The 18,575-nt window shown below is 55.4% G+C and overlaps 1 protein-coding gene across 2 annotated transcripts in view; it reads left to right on the forward strand.

Moving 5' to 3' along the window:
- Positions 1-18,575, forward strand: part of CAPZB (capping actin protein of muscle Z-line subunit beta) — a 76,410-nt gene that overhangs the window by 47,957 nt on the left and 9,878 nt on the right. For both annotated transcript variants that reach the window (XM_054394803.1, XM_054394802.1), the window contains 2 exons: positions 13,367-13,508; positions 14,662-14,778. In XM_054394803.1, the coding sequence (XP_054250778.1) occupies positions 13,367-13,508; positions 14,662-14,778 (259 nt within the window). The remainder of the gene's footprint in view (positions 1-13,366; positions 13,509-14,661; positions 14,779-18,575) is intronic.

An 18,575-nucleotide genomic window follows, 5' to 3' on the forward strand; every position in this document is an offset into this window, starting at 1 on the left:
AACTTTGATGCCTCCCTGGGTTCAAAGAGGCCTCAGAGGAGGTTCAAATTCCCTCTTTTCTGTGTGCCTGTTAAACAAGCGGCGTGTTCCTTGGTTATCTGTTTTACCCAAATGCATGTCACTTTCCCCCAAAACAACTGTTTCAATTTTGATCTCCTGCTGCCAGGTTGAACTCAGACGCTTGCCTGAAGCTAATGCCCTGCTATGTTTTTGTTCAGGAGGTTTTATTGTTCCCAGATGGAAGCCTTTCATATCTTACACCCATTCAGTCGAGAGCTTGGCCTCTCCACTCCCAACCTGATGAAGATCATTTCTTCCAACACATGGTTGCAATTTCTTGCCCTTTGCTTGACGTGTGTGTGCAACTGATTGAAATCCAAGAGTGATGAGGAGCAGGGCATCTGGTTCAAGCTATCTCTTGGAGATTTTTCTGTTCCCTTGTTTTGGGGTTGGAGATAATCAGTGCTTTTAATTAAGTGATCCTAATGGCTCTTTGTTGTCTGGAAGGAATCGTTCCTGAGGTGGTTATTAAAAGAGGACCTCCCTGGGGAAAAGATGCTGCTGAGCTGAATGTTTCTCCAAACAAGATGGGTTTGGGTGACTTGGGGCTGCTTTAGGAAGCTGGCAGAGATTTAAAAAGCTGTTCCTTACCTCCTTGGGTCTCAGATTAAGTTGGATTTAGTGGGGCTCTGGGCTTGGAACAGCTCTGAAAAAGCCCTGGCAACAAAATGAGAAACCACCTGCACCATACTGCTCCTGACCATGGTTTTGGTGAGTTCCCTCCCAGAGAAAAAGCCCCAAAGCCTTTTGAACTCGAGCTTCAGGCTGGGTTTTGATGTTGAGCCATTCTCAATTTGTTGTCTCAGAGCTCTGGACAAGGGATTTGGTAGGAGGGGAAGGAGGTCTGGGAGAGGATTGACCTCTGAAATGTCTCCACTCGGTGTAATCCTTTTATGATTGAGTTGTGGGTTGGGATCCAGTCCAGAGATGGGGATCAGTCACATCTCTGCTGGGGTGAGCAGAGCTGGGGTGGCACCACTGCCAGCCAGGGGTTGGTGACATCTGTGCTGGGGTGAGCAGTGCTGGGGGTGGCACCACTGCCAGCCAGGGGTTGGTGACATCTGTGCTGGGGTGAGCAGTGCTGGGGGTGGCACCACTGCCCACCAGGGGTTGGTGACATCTGTGCTGGTGTGAGCAGTGCTGGGGGTGGCACCACTGCCAGCCAGGGGTTGGTGACATCTGTGCTGGGGTGAGCAGTGCTGGGGGTGGCACCACTGCCAGCCAGGGGTTGGTGACATCTGTGCTGGGGTGAGCAGTGCTGGGGGTGGCACCACTGCCCACCAGGGGTTGGTGACATCTGTGCTGGTGTGAGCAGAGCTGGGGTGGCACCACTGCCCACCAGGGGTTGGTGACATCTGTGCTGGGGTGAGCAGTGCTGGGGTGGCACCACTGCCAGCCAGGGGTTGGTGACATCTGTGCTGGTGTGAGCAGAGCTGGGGTGGCACCACTGCCAGCCAGGGGTTGGTGACATCTGTGCTGGTGTGAGCAGAGCTGGGGTGGCACCACTGCCAGCCAGGGGTTGCTGACATCTGTGCTGGTGTGAGCAGAGCTGGGGTGGCACCACTGCCCACCAGGGGTTGGTGACATCTGTGCTGGTGTGAGCAGAGCTGGGGGTGGCACCACTGCCCACCAGGGGTTGGTGACATCTGTGCTGGTGTGAGCAGTGCTGGGGGTGGCACCACTGCCAACCAGGGGTTGGGTTGGTGACATCTGTGCTGGGGTGAGCAGAGCTGGGGTGGCACCACTGCCAGCCAGGGGTTGGTGACATCTGTGCTGGTGTGAGCAGAGCTGGGGTGGCACCACTGCCAACCAGGGGTTGGTGACATCTGTGCTGGTGTGAGCAGAGCTGGGGTGGCACCACTGCCAACCAGGGGTTGGTGACATCTGTGCTGGTGTGAGCAGAGCTGGGGTGGCACCACTGCCCATCAGGGGTTGGGTTGGTGACATCTGTGCTGGTGTGAGCAGAGCTGGGGGTGGCACCACTGCCCACCAGGGGTTGGTGACATCTGTGCTGGTGTGAGCAGAGCTGGGGGTGGCACCACTGCCCACCAGGGGTTGGTGACATCTGTGCTGGTGTGAGCAGAGCTGGGGGTGGCACCACTGCCCACCAGGGGTTGGTGACATCTGTGCTGGTGTGAGCAGAGCTGGGGTGGCACCACTGCCAGCCAGGGGTTGGTGACATCTGTGCTGGTGTGAGCAGAGCTGGGGTGGCACCACTGCCAGCCAGGGGTTGGTGACATCTGTGCTGGGGTGAGCAGTGCTGGGGGTGGCACCACTGCCAGCCAGGGGTTGGTGACATCTGTGCTGGTGTGAGCAGAGCTGGGGTGGCACCACTGCCAGCCAGGGGTTGGTGACATCTGTGCTGGTGTGAGCAGAGCTGGGGTGGCACCACTGCCAGCCAGGGGTTGGTGACATCTGTGCTGGTGTGAGCAGATCTGGGGGTGGCACCACTGCCCATCAGGGGTTGGTGACATCTGTGCTGGGGTGAGCAGAGCTGGGGTGGCACCACTGCCCACCAGGGGTTGGTGACATCTGTGCTGGGGTGAGCAGAGCTGGGGTGGCACCACTGCCAGCCAGGGGTTGGTGACATCTGTGCTGGTGTGAGCAGAGCTGGGGGTGGCACCACTGCCCACCAGGGGTTGGGTTGGTGACATCTGTGCTGGTGTGAGCAGAGCTGGGGTGGCACCACTGCCCACCAGGGGTTGGGTTGGTGACATCTGTGCTGGTGTGAGCAGAGCTGGGGGTGGCACCACTGCCAGCCAGGGGTTGGGTTGGTGACATCTGTGCTGGTGTGAGCAGAGCTGGGGTGGCACCACTGCCCACCAGGGGTTGGGTTGGTGACATCTGTGCTGGTGTGAGCAGAGCTGGGGGTGGCACCACTGCCCACCAGGGGTTGGGTTGGTGACATCTGTGCTGGTGTGAGCAGAGCTGGGGTGGCACCACTGCCAGCCAGGGGTTGGTGACATCTGTGCTGGGGTGAGCAGTGCTGGGGGTGGCACCACTGCCCATCAGGGGTTGGTGACATCTCTGCTGGTGTGAGCAGAGCTGGGGTGGCACCACTGCCCACCAGGGGTTGGTGACATCTGTGCTGGGGTGAGCAGAGCTGGGGTGGCACCACTGCCCACCAGGGGTTGGGTTGGTGACATCTGTGCTGGTGTGAGCAGAGCTGGGGGTGGCACCACTGCCCATCAGGGGTTGGTGACATCTGTGCTGGGGTGAGCAGAGCTGGGGTGGCACCACTGCCCACCAGGGGTTGGTGACATCTGTGCTGGGGTGAGCAGAGCTGGGGGTGGCACCACTGCCCACCAGGGGTTGGGTTGGTGACATCTGTGCTGGTGTGAGCAGAGCTGGGGGTGGCACCACTGCCCACCAGGGGTTGGTGACATCTGTGCTGGTGTGAGCAGAGCTGGGGTGGCACCACTGCCAGCCAGGGGTTTGCAGTGCTCTCTGCAGCACAGAGCCATCTCCTCTCCCCTCTCAGCTGGAGCACCAGAGGCTCCAGTGAGGTCCCATGTGCCTTGAGGAGTTGGGCACTCAGGAGCCTTCTGCCTAGGGAGCTTGAGGGAGCTGCTGCTCAGCAGGAGTGGCAGAGTCCCAGTGCCAGCCAAGCTCCTCCTTTCTTTTCTAGATCACTCAGGGCTGACCTCTCAGCTACCTGAGAGTGCTGAATCTCCCTGGACAGCCTTGATCTGCTGAGCTTCAGGGCTGTCCCATTTTGCCACTGAGCTCTGTACCAAGCTGGTTCCAGTGTCCTGTAAGCTCCTGGACAGCTTCTCCTTTCAGCTGCTTTTTCCCTCTTTTCTTGCTTTATTCTGGCTTGTGTGCTCGAGCCACCTCTGACACCAGCCTTTGGCTGCTGGTCTTGAGGACAGATGGCAAACCTCTGCCCTTAGACTGGAACTTTTGCAGGGTGCTGGTGGTTTGTCATCTGAGTTCTTCTTCTCTGCCTTGATGTGCCTTCACCTGGGCTGATGTGTCTCTGGACCTGGAATCATAGATCCACAGAATGGGTTGGGTTGGAAGGGACCTTCAAGATCATCCAGTTCCAAACCTCTGCCGTGGGCAGGGACACCTCCCACCAGCCCAGCTTGCTCAAGGCCTCATCCAGCCTGGACCTGAACACCTCCAGGCAGGGGACATCCACAACCTCCCTGGGCAACCTGTGCCAGTCTCTCCCCACTCTCAGTGGAAAGAATCTCTTCCAACCCCCTGCTATGGGCAGGAACAACTCCTACCAGGCAGCTTGCTCAAGGTCCCATCCCACCTGGTCTGATGTGTCCCTTTAGCTGCTCTGATGGAGCCTGATGTCCTCAGAGCAGAATTCATTCCTCTGCTGGACCCTTAGCTCCTCAGAGCAGAATTCATTCCTCTGCTGGACCCTTAGCTCCTCACAGCAGAAGTCATTCCTCTGCTGGACCCTTAGCTCCTCACAGCAGAATTCATTCCTCTGCTGGACCCTTAGCTCCTCACAGCAGAATTCATTCCTCTGCTGGACCCTTAGCTCCTCACAGCAGAATTCATTCCTCTGCTGGACCCTTAGCTCCTCACAGCAGAATTCATTCCTCTGCTGGACCCTTAGCTCCTCACAGCAGAATTCATTCCTCTGCTGGACCCTTAGCTCCTCACAGCAGAATTCATTCCTCTGCTGGACCCTTAGCTCCTCACAGCAGAATTCATTCCTCTGCTGGACCCTTAGCTCCTCACAGCAGAATTCATTCCTCTCCTCTCCAAACACCTCACTCTTCTCAGAAGGTTTGTTGCAGTTGCTGTAGTTGTCACTTTGACCAAATCTGCTGTGTTTTGGGGACAGTGCTGCTGCCACCAAGTCAGGCAAAAGTGAGAGGTGTAATTAGAGGCCTGGGTCCAGCTCAGCCTGCCAGGGCTGCTGCCTGTAGGTAGTCACTCATGGGAGCAGTCACTGAGCTCCAGTTCCTGCAGCAGAATCATCGTGTTTGGGTTGGAAGGGACCTGTAGGAGTGAGTCCAACCAGCAACCCAGCACCACCATGACCACCCAACCATGTCCCCAAGTGCCATGGCCACACATTTCTTGAACCCCTCCAGGGATGAGACTCCACACCTCCCTGGGCAGCCTGTTCCAATGCCTGACCACTCTTGCAGCAAAGAAATTGTTCCTCATGTGCAACCTAAACCTCCCCTGGCACAGTCTGAGGCCATTTCCTCTCCTTCCATCCTCTGATAGCAGGGGGAAGAGACCAACCTCCACCTCACTCCAGCCTCATTTCAGGGAGTTGTGGAGCAGCTGTGAGGCCTTTCTGTAGGAGTTCAGTCTGTGTTTAGATGTAAACCTTGTTTGCCTGAACTCCAGCAAGCTTTTGAAGTGCCTTTGCTGCCATTAGCTGAGTGTTCCTCATTCCTGGGAACCAGCCCTTTGTGGTGGCTTTCTCCTGGGCAGGAGGTTTGCTGTGGTGTTCACAGAGAGAGATTGAATCCAGCTGCATTTGTTGTGCACCCCAGCACTAAGGCAACCATCTCACTGCTGGCTCAGGGTGTGACATCAGGGTTAGGTCATCTGGGAGCCTCTTGCCTCAGGCTTAGGCTGATAAGGACAAGATGAAGGCTCAGAAGGCAAGCCATGAGCTGCCAAGGTGCTGCTGGAGTGTTCAAATACACCCAACCACATTTGCTCTGTGGCAGCCAAACAGTTTGCTTGGGAAAGCAGAGCAGTGCTGGGCTCCCTTCCTTCACTCACCCACAGGCAGCTCAGAACTCAGAGCAGAGGCCAGGCTGAAGTTGTGGATTCACCTTAGAGCAGACTGCTGCCATGCTGGGGAAACTAAACCAGCTCCTTTTCATCTGCTGCTTTGTTTTGTCTTTCCCTCTTTGGCTGCTTCATTCTGGAGCAGCCCTGTGCAGGCTGCACTCTTATCTCCTGGCTTTGAGCTTGCCAGCAGAGGAGGAGTTTCTCCCTTGGGTTCCCCACAGTGCTCTGTGATTACATAAAAGCTGAGCTCTGGAGAGGGGAAGCTGCTTCTGAGAGGTCAGCTCTGATGATGCAGCACTATCCTCAAACACCACCCTCTGAAGGGCTTGGATCCTGAGGAAGAAATTCCTGACATGCTGTCAAGCTGGAGTCAGGCTGCGTTTTAAAGCCATAGAGCAGACTCCCAGACTGCTCTGGGGGTGGTAGGGACCTTTAAAGCTCATCCAGTCCAACCCCCCTGCAGCCAGCAGGGACATCCCCAACCAGAGCAGGTTGCTCACAGCCCCACAGAACCTGACCTGGCATGGTGCCAGGGATGGGACATCTCCCACCTCTCTGGGCAGCCTGGGCCAGGCTCTCACCACCCTCAGGGTCAAACATTTCTTCCTTGTGTCTAAATCTCCCTCTTTTAGTCCCAAACCATCTCCCCTTGTCCTGGCACAGCAAGCCCTGAGAAAAACTCTGTCCCCAGCTTGCTGATGGCTCCTTGAAGCACTGCAAGGCCACCAGAAGGTCTCCCTGGAGCCTTCTCTTCTCCAGGCTGCACAACCCCAACTCTCCCAGCCTGGCCTCCCAGCAGAGCCCTTCCAGCCCTGCCAGCATTGCTGTGGCCTCCTCTGGCCCTGCTCCACCAGGTCCCTGTCTGTGCTGTGCTGAGGGCTCCAGAGCTGCCCCAGCACTGCAGGGGAGGTCTCAGCAGAGCACAGCAGAGGGGCAGAATCCCCTCCCTGCCCACAGGGAGTTTAGCAGAGAGGATCTCTGGTGGCTGTGCTGTACCTGGTGCTCAGTGTTCAAAGATGGGGGACTGAAGACAGAAGAACTTGAACAAGGCACAGCTCTCTTGTAGTGCACCTGAGCACTACCAGGCTGGAGAAGGAGCTGTGCCAGAGGAAATCTGCAGTCTGGGCAGACTTTGGCAGGCTTCATCCAAACCACAGAAGGCTTCTGCCTTTCCCTTCCCCCCTTCCTACCCAAACTGGCAAAGCCTAAACTGTGTCAGGCTGCTGGAGGATGGAGCTGGCTGTGCCTGGGCCAAGGGATGGGCATGGCCTGGAGATTTGTGAGCAGTCAGCACTTCCTGGTGGTTAATGAAGCAGTTATTGGCTTGGACATGTTACAGAGTGCCTCATTGTCCTGCTTGTTAGGTGGCTAATGGAACTGTTTCCAGGTGACTTCTCCACAGGGATTTGCTCATTAGTTTCCATCTGCCAAGATGGAAAAAAAAATAAAAAAATTGGAGAGCCTTAAATAATGCCAGGTAGCAGAATAGGAGGCTCTGGGAGGGTTTTAGCCTTCAGGATCCCATTCTTGGGGTGCAGTCTGCCTTGCCTGGGGGAGGTTCTTGCACTTCACAGCCCTGGAGTCATCCCAGCATGGTCCAGATGTGAGCTTTGAAGTACAACTGGCACTGGAGCTGCACATGCCTGAGAGCTGTGGTATGTCTGCTCCAGGGCCTGCTGCACCTGTGTGTGCTGGAAGCAGTTCCTGGAAATCCCTGTGTGGAGTCCAGGCACAGGAACTGGGGGGTGGGGGAGGGGAGACCTGCTCTCTGTACACACCACTTTGCTTTGCAGGCTGCAGTTGTGCTCCCAGGACCCAAAGAAGGAGGGAGAGAGGAGTTGTCAGTGAGCTGTGCTGAGGCCAGTGGCAGAAGTGTCACCTCCTGGGAAGTTCCTGCTACCAAGCTCTGCTTTTCAGTGGAGAACAGGCTTGAGCCTCACTGTGAGGGAGCTGGAGGGAGACACAGGCAGTGGAATGATTTAGGATCACTGGATTGGTTGTGTTGGAAAAGCCTTCAAAGGTCCTGGAGTCCAACCATCCACCCAACCCCACCATGGCCACTAAACCATGGCCCCAGGTGCCATGGCCACAGGTTTCTTGAACACTTCCAGGGATGGGGACTCCACCACTGCCCTGGGCAGCCTGGGCCAGGGCTTGACCTCTCTTACAGTGAAGAAATTCTTCCTCATGTCCAACTTCAACCTCCCCTGGTGCAGCTTGAGGCCGTTTCCTCTCATTCTGTGACCTGACACTAGGGAGAAGAGACCAACCCCAGCCTCACTCCAACCCCAGCCTCACTCCAACCCCAGCCTCACTCCAACCCCAGCCTCACTCCAACCCCAGCCTCACTCCAACCCCAGCCTCACTCCAACCCCAGCCTCACTCCAACCCCTTCTCAGGGAGTTGTAGAGAGCCAGAAGGTCTCCCCTCAGCCTCCTTTTCTCCAGGCTCAACACCCCCAGGTCCTTCAGGTGCCTTCTCCCCAGCCCTGTTCTCCAGACCCTTCCCCAGCTTTGCTGCCTGTCTCTGGACCTGCTCCAGCCCCTCAATGCCTGCAGTGACAACTTTCATCTCTTGATGTCATGCTGAAGGTTTTTCTTCTCCCTCACTTGAGCTGAGAGGCTGCAGGTGATTTGAATGGACCCCTGAGCAATGTCTTGGGTCTGTGGCTCACTGAGACCTGCCACTGCCTTCATACTTCTGTAGCTATTTCTGTGCTGGTTTGGAATGCCAGGGGGTGCAGGCAAGATGGGAAGGGCTTGGTGACAATTGTGCCAAGTCACTTTGCATTGCTGTCATCAGATGATCAGAGGGCTGGAGAACCTCTCCTGAGAGGACAGGTTAAAAGAGTTGGGGCTGTCCAGCTGGAGAAGGCTCCAGGGGGACCTTAGAGCTGCATTTCAATATCTGCAGGGGACCTGCAGGCAGGCTGGGGAGGGACTGTTCAGAAGGGGCTGTGGGGATAGGATAAATGGCAGTGGTTTGAAACTGGAGCAGGGCAGAGTTAGGTTGGACATCAGGAAGAAGTTCTGCACAAGGAGGGTGGGGAGACACTGGAACAGGCTGTTGAGGGATGTGGTTGAGTTTCCATCCCTGGAGACTTTCAAGGTCAGGCTTGCTGTGGCCCTGGACAGCCTGCTCCAGTTGGAGGTGTCCCTGCTGGGGTTTTGGACAAGTTAAGCTTTGAGGATCCCTTCTCACCCAATGCACCCTGAGGTTCTGCTCTCTTTTAATAGTAGCTGAGGTGCTGCCTCCTCCCCTAGCCTTTAGGTCATGCTGTGGGGTTGCTGGTGGGCACTGACCTCTCAGAGTGTGACTGCAGTCCTTGTCTTGCCCAAACATCTGTAGCTGAACTCTCCAGATTGTCCTTTGGGGTAGGGATTTTAAGGGACAACTTTCTGGGGCCTGTGTTGATGTAAATAGGAGGAGACATTTCCCTCCTGTAGCTGGAAAGGAAAAGCCAGGCAGGCAGCCTGTAGGGAGCAGAAAGCTGCTCTGGTTTGCTGCTCTGAAGGAGCAGTGCAGCTCTCTGGCAGGTTTGTGTGGCCCCTCTGAGGTTCCAGGTGTTGCTCTTTGGCCTCAAGGCTTTGTGGCTTGGTGCTGCAAGAGGCACTGAGTGGGTTTGGGGCTCTGGCTTGTGGGTTACTGCCTGGCAACTCCTGAAGTGTTTTCATGGATGAGTGGTTTGGTTCTGCAGCATAACTGGAAGTCAGAGCTTGTTTTTATGGCTCCCCTGCTGGAAACTTCATTTTCTGAGGGTAGGATCCAGCATCCAGCTGCAAGGCTGGGGAGGAGCAGGGTGCTATGGGGAGAGGCACAGTGCCTTCCCTGCCCTTCAGTGGTGAAACCAAATGATCAATCTGCCCTCCTCTTGGAGGGCTGTGCTGCAAGCTGGGGGGGGATTTCCTCCCCTCTCACATCCCTCTTGATGTTTTGGCTTTGCTCTGGCCCCAGTCTCCCTATTCCATGGATTCAGCTCCAGTGCCTTAAAGAAGTTTCCATCCTGTGTCTCTGCCTGCTCAAACTTCAAACACTTCATAAAGCTTTGGATCACCCTCAGCTTAAATATTTCCTTTTATTCTTGCATTTGTAAAGTAGGTCAGGCTTAAGTGGGACTTTTTGGGGTATAAAACAGTTGGGTTTTTTTGTTTTGTGTTTTTTTTTTTTTTTTTTTTTGTTGTTGTTTTTTTTTTTTTTTTCCCCCAGGAGTTCTGTGGTTGATGAGGAATGGATAGAAACCTGAAGTGTTTGATCATGACACTAAGCCTAGAATTGGTTTGGGGTGAAGTTCAGAGTGGTTAGGGTTGGAAGGGGGACCTTAGAGATCATGCAGTTCCAACCCTCCTGCCCTGGGCAGGGACACACCTCCCACTAGACCTCATTCAACCTGGCTTTGAGCACCTTGAACAAACTCAATCACAGGAAATTCCACCTCAGCATGAGGAGAAACTTCTTTGCTGTGAGGGTGCTGGAGGCCTGGAGCAGGCTGCCCAGAGAGGTTGTGGAGTCTCCTGCTCTGGAGACTATCAAGCCCCATCTGGATGTGGTCCTGCTTTGCAGGGGAGCTGAACTTGATCTCTGGAGGTCCCTTCCAACTGCTACCATTCTATGCCTCTGTGATCATCCTCCTGCACAAAGAACATCTGTGAAAGCCAAGCTGTGCTCTTTAGAGCTCTAGTCCTCTCCCAAAGCACCCAAGGCTCAGCACAAAGCAATCAGGAGATGCTTGGGAGATGTGAAAGAGGTCTGAGGTAGGAGGAGAGCTCTCAGTTCATATTGGGGTACCTCAGAACCACCCCTCCAGGATAAAGCTTTGCCAAAGGACAGCAGTTCCCAGCCAAGCAATGGCTCCTGCTGTGCTGCAGGACACAGAGGCTCTCCAAGGTGTGCTCTGGGCTTACCTACAGAGGGTTGCTAGCAGCAGCAGTGAGAACCTCATGTTCTGCTTGGCTTCTCCCTGTCTCAACAACCAAACCACTGCCAGATGGATTCACAAAACAGGTTGGAGGACCTTAAAAGACCACCTGGTCCTAATGTTCTCTCCAAGGGCAGTCAGTGTTGTCCCATCTCTGCTGGAACTGCTTTTTAGAGGTTGCCCAGGAAGGTGACTAGGAGCTGTAAGGCCCAACATGAACACTTCTGCTTACACACCTCAGAGCCTCCTGAAAGGGGGCTCTGAGAAAGAGACTTTTGGCAAGGGCTTGTAGTGCCAGGAGGAGGGACAATGGCTTTGAGCTGGGAGAGAGGAGATTGAGGCTCTAAATTCTTTAGAGTGAAGGTGGTGAGACCCTGGAACAGGTTGCCCAGGGAGGTTGTGGCTGCCCCCTGCCTGGAGGTGTTCAAGAAAGGTGTGGCCATGGCTCTGGGACCATGGCCATGCTGGTGTGGGGTTGATGGTTGGTCTGGGTGATCTCAGAGGGGTTTTCTGGAGAAGAAATCTGCTGAAGAGTGACTGAAGGAGCTGGGGATGCATAGGTTGGAAAAGAGGAGCCTGAGGGGAGACCTCATTGCTGTCTACAGCTACCTGAAAGGAGGTTGTGGAGAGGTTGGTGCTGGTCTCTTCTCCCAGGTAATTAGTGATGGAACAAGAGGGAATGGCCTCAAGCTGCCACTGGGTAGGTTTAGATTGGACAGTAGGAAAAGAGTGGTCAGGGGTTGGAATGTGCTGCCCAGGGAGGTGGTGGAGTCCCCAAGCCTGGCTGTGTGTCAAGGTGGTTTGGCTGTGGTGCTTGGGGCTATGGTTTAGGAGGTGACCCTTGCAGAGCAGGGTTCTGGGTTGGACTTGGTGACCCTCAGGCTCTTTTCCACCCTGGCTGTGTGATTCCAAGGCACACAGTGCCATGAGTGCCTGCTGCAGTGGTCAGTGGGAGAGGGAGCAGGGAAGCTCTGCAGTGGTTCTGCCTTGCTTGAAGCCCAGAGCAGGCTCTGGCTGCTGCTCTCCTGACATGCCTTGGGTTCATCCCCTCTCTCTCCTCAGTCTCTGGCCTTGCTGCTGGAGTCTGAAGCTGCCTGGCTCTGGCTGGGGCAGAGCAGCTTTTTTATTGCAGGGGCCTGTTGGTATTTAAAGCAATATTAATGCTAGGTTTGATTCATTAAATATCCAAAGGCAAGTTAAAGCATTTCCAGCTGTGCTCTGTTGCTTCTGGCAGGAGGTTCCTCAGCTGGTTTTATGTGGTTTCAGACAACATTTTAGCACATTCTTAAAATACCCACAAAAGCCTTTATGTAAAATCTCATAAAGGTGAACCACATAAAAATGATTTTATCCTCCCTCCCCCCCCCTCCCCAACTCCCCCTTGTTTAGGATCAAAGTACAGTAGGTAAGAATAAATTTCCCAAAGCCTTGTTTTGGGTCCCTCCCTTAATGAAGGTTTCATGCTCATAAAGTGGGGAACAGGGCAACTGTCTTAGCACAGAGTCTCAGTGGTGAATTCACTTCTCCTGGAGCTGGATGATTGCTCTGCAGCTGGCCAGTAGCTCCTGCTGTCTGCCCTGGTGTCAGAGGAGGGGTCTCTTGCTTTGGAACTGAAATCCCCATTCCCTGCACTAACCAAACCCCCCCTGGTGAGTTCCCCAGGGGGTCTAAAGAAGGTGTTGGTTGGTTTGGTAGGTGGGAACTGCCTGCTGGAAGTCAGGCTTTAGCCTGCCTGTGGAGCTCTCCTTTTTTAGGGGATGTTAAGCAGATGTTACAGGACAGTGCTGGTTGTTTAAATCAGAGAAAGGGTTGGGTTGGAAAGGCCCTGCAAGATCCTCCAGTCCAACCATCACCACCACCACCACCATGGCTGTGAAACCATGCCCCCAGGTGCTGAGTTTGGTGCTGGGTAGCAGAAGCCACCCATGAAATGAAAATGGGATGGTGAGTTCCCCTCCTGGAGTCAGCACTGGCTTGGGTACAGACTCAGGTGCCTGCACTTACAAAACATCTGGGCTCTTCATAGATTCACAGAATGGGTTGGGTTGGAAGGGGCCTTGAAGATCATCCAGTTCCAACCCCCTGCCATGGGCAGGGACACCTCTAAACCAGACTCAGCTGCTCTAGGTCTCATCCAACCTGGCCTTGAACACCTCCAGGGAGAGAACATCCACAGCCTCCCTGGGCAACCTGTTCCAGTGTCTCACCACCCTCACTCTATAAAGAATTTCTTCCTCATCTCCAGTCTCAATCTTTCCCCTCTTCCACTCTCATCCTCTCACTCCCAGCCCTTGTCAAAAGTCCCTCCCCAGCTCTCCTGGAGCCCCTTTCAGGTACTGGAAGGCTGCTCTGAGGTTTCCCTGGAGCCTTCTCTTCTCCAGGCTGAACAGTCCCAACTATCCCAGCCTGTCCCCACAGGGGAGGTGCTGCAGGCCTCTGATCATGGCCCCCTCTGGACATTCTCCAACAGCTCCATGTCCCTCTTGTGTTGGGGGCACCAGAAGTGGAGGCAGTGCTGTAGTTGGTGAGAGTTTGCTGTCTTAAAGGAAAAGGAAGAACCTTTGCTAGGATGTAGAGATCCTGCTTCCTTCAGATGGTTGTTGATATCTGCCTCTGGCTTGCATCCTCCTTGCTTTTAACCTGCCTCTTGGATTGCCTCTCCTGCAGGTATTTTGAAGGTGGAGTCTCCTCTGTCTACCTCTGGGATCTGGATCATGGTTTTGCTGGGGTGATCCTCATCAAGAAAGCTGGAGATGGATCAAAGAAGATTAAGGGATGCTGGGATTCCATCCACGTGGTGGAGGTTCAGGTACAGCCTCTGGGGCAGCTGGCAGCCCTGAGTGACAACAAGCCCCAGTGAAGTGCAGGACAATGAGGGAGCACAGGTGTTCCACAAAACAAGGAGGGGTTCTGTTGGGGGGAAACAGCACTTCCCCTCTTCCTTTGGGAAAACTCCCTCCAGCACTTTGGATAGAGATAAGTCAGGGCTGGAAGCCAGCAGAATCCCAGAAGAATGGAGGGCATGTTGCTTTGTGAGCCTGGGTGATCCCAGGGGGGGATGAAAAGGGCTGCAGAGCAGCAGCACTGATGAGGTAGCAAAGGTGAGGGGAGGGGGACTTGCTCTGACTGGCGCTGCCCCGGCTGGCGCTGCCCCGGCTGGCACTGCCCGGGCTGGAGCTGCCCCGGCTGGCGCTGCCCCGGCTGGCACTGCCCGGACCGGCGCTGCCCCGACCGGCGCTGCCCCGACCGGCGCTGCCCGGACCGGAGCTGCCCAGACGGCGCTGCCCCGACTGGCGCTGCCCCGGCTGGCACTGCCCGGACTGGAGCTGCCCCGGCCTGGCGCTGCCCCGGCTGGCGCTGCCCGGACTGGAGCTGCCCCGGCTGGCTCTGCCCCGACTGGAGCTGCCCCGGCTGGAGCTGCCCGGACTGGCGCTGCCCGGACTGGCGCTGCCCCGGCCTGGCGCTGCCCCGGCCTGGCGCTGCCCCGGACTGGCGCTGCCCGGACTGGCGCTGCCCCGGCTGGCGCTGCCCGGACTGGCGCTGCCCGGACTGGCGCTGCCCCGGCTGGCGCTGCCCCGGCTGGCGCTGCCCCGGCTGGCGCTGCCCCGGACTGGCGCTGCCCCGGACTGGCGCTGCCCGGACTGGCGCTGCCCCGGCTGGCGCTGCCCCGGCTGGCGCTGCCCCGGCTGGCGCTGCCCGGACTGGCGCTGCCCCGGCTGGCGCTGCCCGGACGGCGCTGCCCCGACTGGCGCTGCCCGGACTGGAGCTGCCCTGACTGGCGCTGCCCTGGGAAGTGAAGGGCCTGGACACACTTGGAGCTGGTCTGAAGAAACAGAGTGGGCTGTGTGAGGGAGGTTGTTGCCCTGGGGGAGTTGTTTCCTGGGGGGTGGTCTTCTGGGCCAGCCACCATTTAGTTTTTGGGCGGGTTTTTAACCTTTCTTGTTTGTTTGTTTGTGGTGCAGGAGAAATCCAGTGGTCGGACTGCTCATTACAAGCTGACCTCCACAGTCATGCTGTGGCTGCAGACTAATAAAACTGGTTCTGGTACCATGAACCTTGGAGGGAGCCTTACCAGACAGGTATGTCTGCACTGCAGAGCCAGGCCTGCCTCCCTCTGCTCATCTCGAGGTACCCAGCAGCCCCCCCATGAAGGGGATTTGAGGAGGTGTGTGTGCAGCTAGCTCACAGGAGTGTGGCTCCTGGGGAGCCTCTTCAGCTTTGCTTGATGGCAGCAGAGCTTTCAGTTCAAAACAGAAATGTTCAGCAGGAGTTGAAATTTGCTTTAAAGTCTTAGCTTGGCTTTTGGTGGTCCTAAGTGTGGAAATCTTAAGAGGAAAAGCTGAGGAGCAAAGGCTGAGAGCCTGAGAAGAGCAGCCCCAGAGGGGATCTGAGCAGTGCAAGAGCTAAAGGAGCTGTGGAGGGCAAGAGGATGGATCCAGACTCTTACCAGTGGTGCCCAGGGACAGGCCAAGGGGCACAGACAGGAACCCAGGAGGTTCCATCTGAACAGAAGGAGAAAATTCTTTGGTGTGAGGGTGCTGGAGGCCTGGGGCAGGCTGCCCAGAGAGGTTGTGAAGTCTTGTGTAGAGAGATTCCAACTTCCCCTGGGCAAGCTGCTGTGGGTGCCCTGCTTTTTTAGATGAGCTCCAGAGGTCCCTTCTGATTTTTACCCCTGGGATTTGCCTCACTGGAAGATTCCAACAGGATCAGAGGAAGCCAGGGTGCCCTGGTTTGCTCTGCCTCTTGTAAGAGCCAGGCAGAGCACCATGACTGAGCCTGCAGCTTGCATTAACTGCAGAATTCTGCTGCTTGTCATTCAGTCTCCTCCTTTAGGATTTCCCTCCTGCAGTACCAGGGCAGTGATTTGATAAAACCTCTTCAAGAAACCCAGAAATCTCTTCTAAACAGCTGAGGTTATTGTGCCAGTGTTAATTACTTTGACTTCCTCTGGAGCTCTAGAGCTGATGTTCTCCAGGGAGGTGCCAGCCTGGTGCCTGTTCAAGCACTGCTGCTGCCTGAGTCTCTGCCAGGCAGGTTCTGCTGGGCCTGGCTGAAGGTCCTTCTGCCCCTGCCACCTGCTGAAGGCTGCAAGCTGAATTCAGGTCTGGACTGTGGAAATCAGTGGAGTGGAGCAGACTAATAAAGTCTGGAGGACAGGAGGCATATTGTATGGTCCTGAGCGAGTGGAGAGATTGGCAGGAGCTGAAACTCCTTTATGAGGCTTCCCAGGGCTGATACAAAGGACAAAGCAGACTCTGTTCAGCACTTTGTGTTTTTGTGCAGGTTGGAGGCAGGCAGAGAGGAAAGAAGGGTCAGGGACTGCAGAGAGGAGCTGAGGTGGTGTGAGCATTGCAGGCACAGCAGCTTGCCCTAGACCTGCCTGAGTTTCCTTTCCACCTTGTTGATTTATAGAAGGAGCTGATGGAAAAGCAGGGAGGGGGGGAAAAAAAAAGGCATCTGGAGACAGAGCATTGCCTGCTCTTAAAATGTTTGCAGTAATTACACCTCAGTTATGGTGACCTGGACAAATATTTAATCCCAGGCCTTGCTAACACTTGAAACCAGAGCTGTGAAGTGGAGGCCAAGGGCTTGCCTTTGGCCCTGGCCTTCTGCTGTGTGAGAGCTGTGCCAAGGCCAACAGAGAGTCTGCTGGGAGTGGGTGTCCTCAGTACACCTTGGCCTGAGGCTGCTGCCACTTGTTTGGTTTGACTTTCACTCTGGGAGCTGCATGGGGAGATTCCTGCTGCTGTCATCATTTCAGCAGCAGCTCATTCCATTCAGATGTGATGCATTAAAGCAGGGGCCTGCTTCCAGTGTCAGGAACCAGAAAGGAAGCCCCCTGGGTGATGATGCACTGCTCCTGCACACACAATGGAAACTCCACTTGCAGAGCCAGGTTTGCTGTTTCCAGATGCTATGGGAATCATAGAATTGTCAGGGCTGGAAGGGAGCTCAAGGCTCAGCCAGTCCCAACCCCCCTGCCATGGGCAGGGACACCTCACACCACAGCAGGTTGCTCACAGCCACATCCAGCCTGGCTGCAAAAACCTCCAGGGATGAGGCTTCCACCACCTCCCTGGGCAACCTCTGCCAGTCTCTCACCACCCTCATGGGGAAGAATTTCTTCCTAACATCCAATCTGAATCTCCCCATTTCTAGTTTTGCTCCATCCCCCCCAGTCCTATCACTCCCTGACACCCTCCAAAGTCCCTCCCCAGCTTTCTTGGAGCCCCCTTCAGATCCTGGAAGGCCACAAGAAGGTCTCCTGGGAGCCTTCTCCTCTCCAGACTGCACAACCCCAACTCTCTCAGGCTGTCCTCATAGCAGAGCAGCTCCAGCCCTCTGCTCATCCTCGTGGCCCTTCTCTGGGCACCTTCCAGCACCTCCAGATCCTTCCTGGAACAGAGGCTCCAGAACTGGATGCAGTACTCCAGGTGTGGTCTCCGCAGGGTGGAGGTTTAACAGGGCAGGGCCTCCTCAGAACCCAGGGCAGAACAGGGAGATCTTCACACTGCCTGCAGCTGTGCTGTGTGAGGAGGAGCTCCTGGTCCTCAGCCCTTTCTGTAGCCCTAGTTGGACTAAACTGAGTGCAAGGCTTTTACTTTGCTGTAAGCCCAGCTGGCCACATCACCCAAGGACAGCAGGGCTTAGTTTGACTTTCTGGGAGGGTTTTGTTGTGCAGTCTACAGCAAACTGAAGCACTGCAAGCAGTTTCAGTTCCCTCCCAAAGAGAATCTTTATAGATTCACAGAATGGGTTGGGTTGGAAGGGACCTTCAGGATCATCCAAATGCCAACCCCCTGCCATGGGCAGGGACACCTCCCCCCAGCCCAGCTTGCTCAAGGCCTCATCCAGCCTGGCCTTGAACACCTACAGGGAGGGAACATCCACAACCTCCCTGGGCAACCTGTGCCAGTGTCTCCCCACCCTCACTGGAAGGAATTTCTTCCTCATCCCCAGTCTCAATCTCAATCTCCCCTCTTCCAGTTTCAATCCATTCCCTCTCATCCTATCACTCCCAGCCCTTGTCCAAAGTCCCTCCCCAGCTCTCCTGTGTCCCCCTTCAGGTACTGGCAGGCTGCTCTAAGGTCTCCCTAGAGCCTTCCCTTCTCCATCTCTCTCTTTCATCTTAGTTTTACCTTGATGCAAGCTGATATCCTAACCATTAACTTGGAAACAACTTTCTCCATGGCTTTGGTCAGCTCCACATTTAAGCTGCTTGCCCACCTTTGGTCCTGCAGTGCAGTGGACAGCAGATGTCCTTGTGTCTGAGGGGGAGCTTTTGAAGTGTTCCCTGGCTCTGTCATATCCATGGCAGAGAGAACCTTTGAAAGGGAAGCCTGTTGAGAGCTGTTCACTTGGAAAGCAGTTCCACCTCCTAGCTGCAAATTGGGGTGGTTGGGTTTTGTTTTTTTTTTTTTTTTATTTTCCTTTGGAGTGAGGAGTGGAGTGCTGAAGCTGGTGGCTGGGAACAGCTCATGTCATGCCTCCTAATTCACCACCTCTGGCAGCTGGGAAGAGCAAGGCATGTCCCACATGGAAATGCTGTGTGGAAACAACTTGCTCATCATTCCTGCAGGTCACACTCAGGGCAAGGCATCAGGCAGTCCTCTTTGCTCTTCTGGGGAGGCACAGCTTGGTAGGGCAGGGCTTGGATTGAGAAGGGATCATGAAGGAATCCTAGAATTGGGTTGGAAGGGACCTTGAAGGTCATCTGCTTCCAACCCCCCTGCCATAGGTTGGAGCTAGATGATCACCTCCAGGTTGCTCCAGGCCCCATCTAACCTGGCTATGAACACTTCCAGGCTTGGAGCCTCCACAGGGATGTGGGCAGGGAAGGGTGCTCTGTGCTGTCAGGCTCCATGAGGGGCTGCAG

The sequence above is a fragment of the Indicator indicator genome, chromosome 32 (genome assembly GCF_027791375.1).
Source record: "Indicator indicator isolate 239-I01 chromosome 32, UM_Iind_1.1, whole genome shotgun sequence".
Classification (NCBI taxonomy): domain Eukaryota; kingdom Metazoa; phylum Chordata; class Aves; order Piciformes; family Indicatoridae; genus Indicator; species Indicator indicator.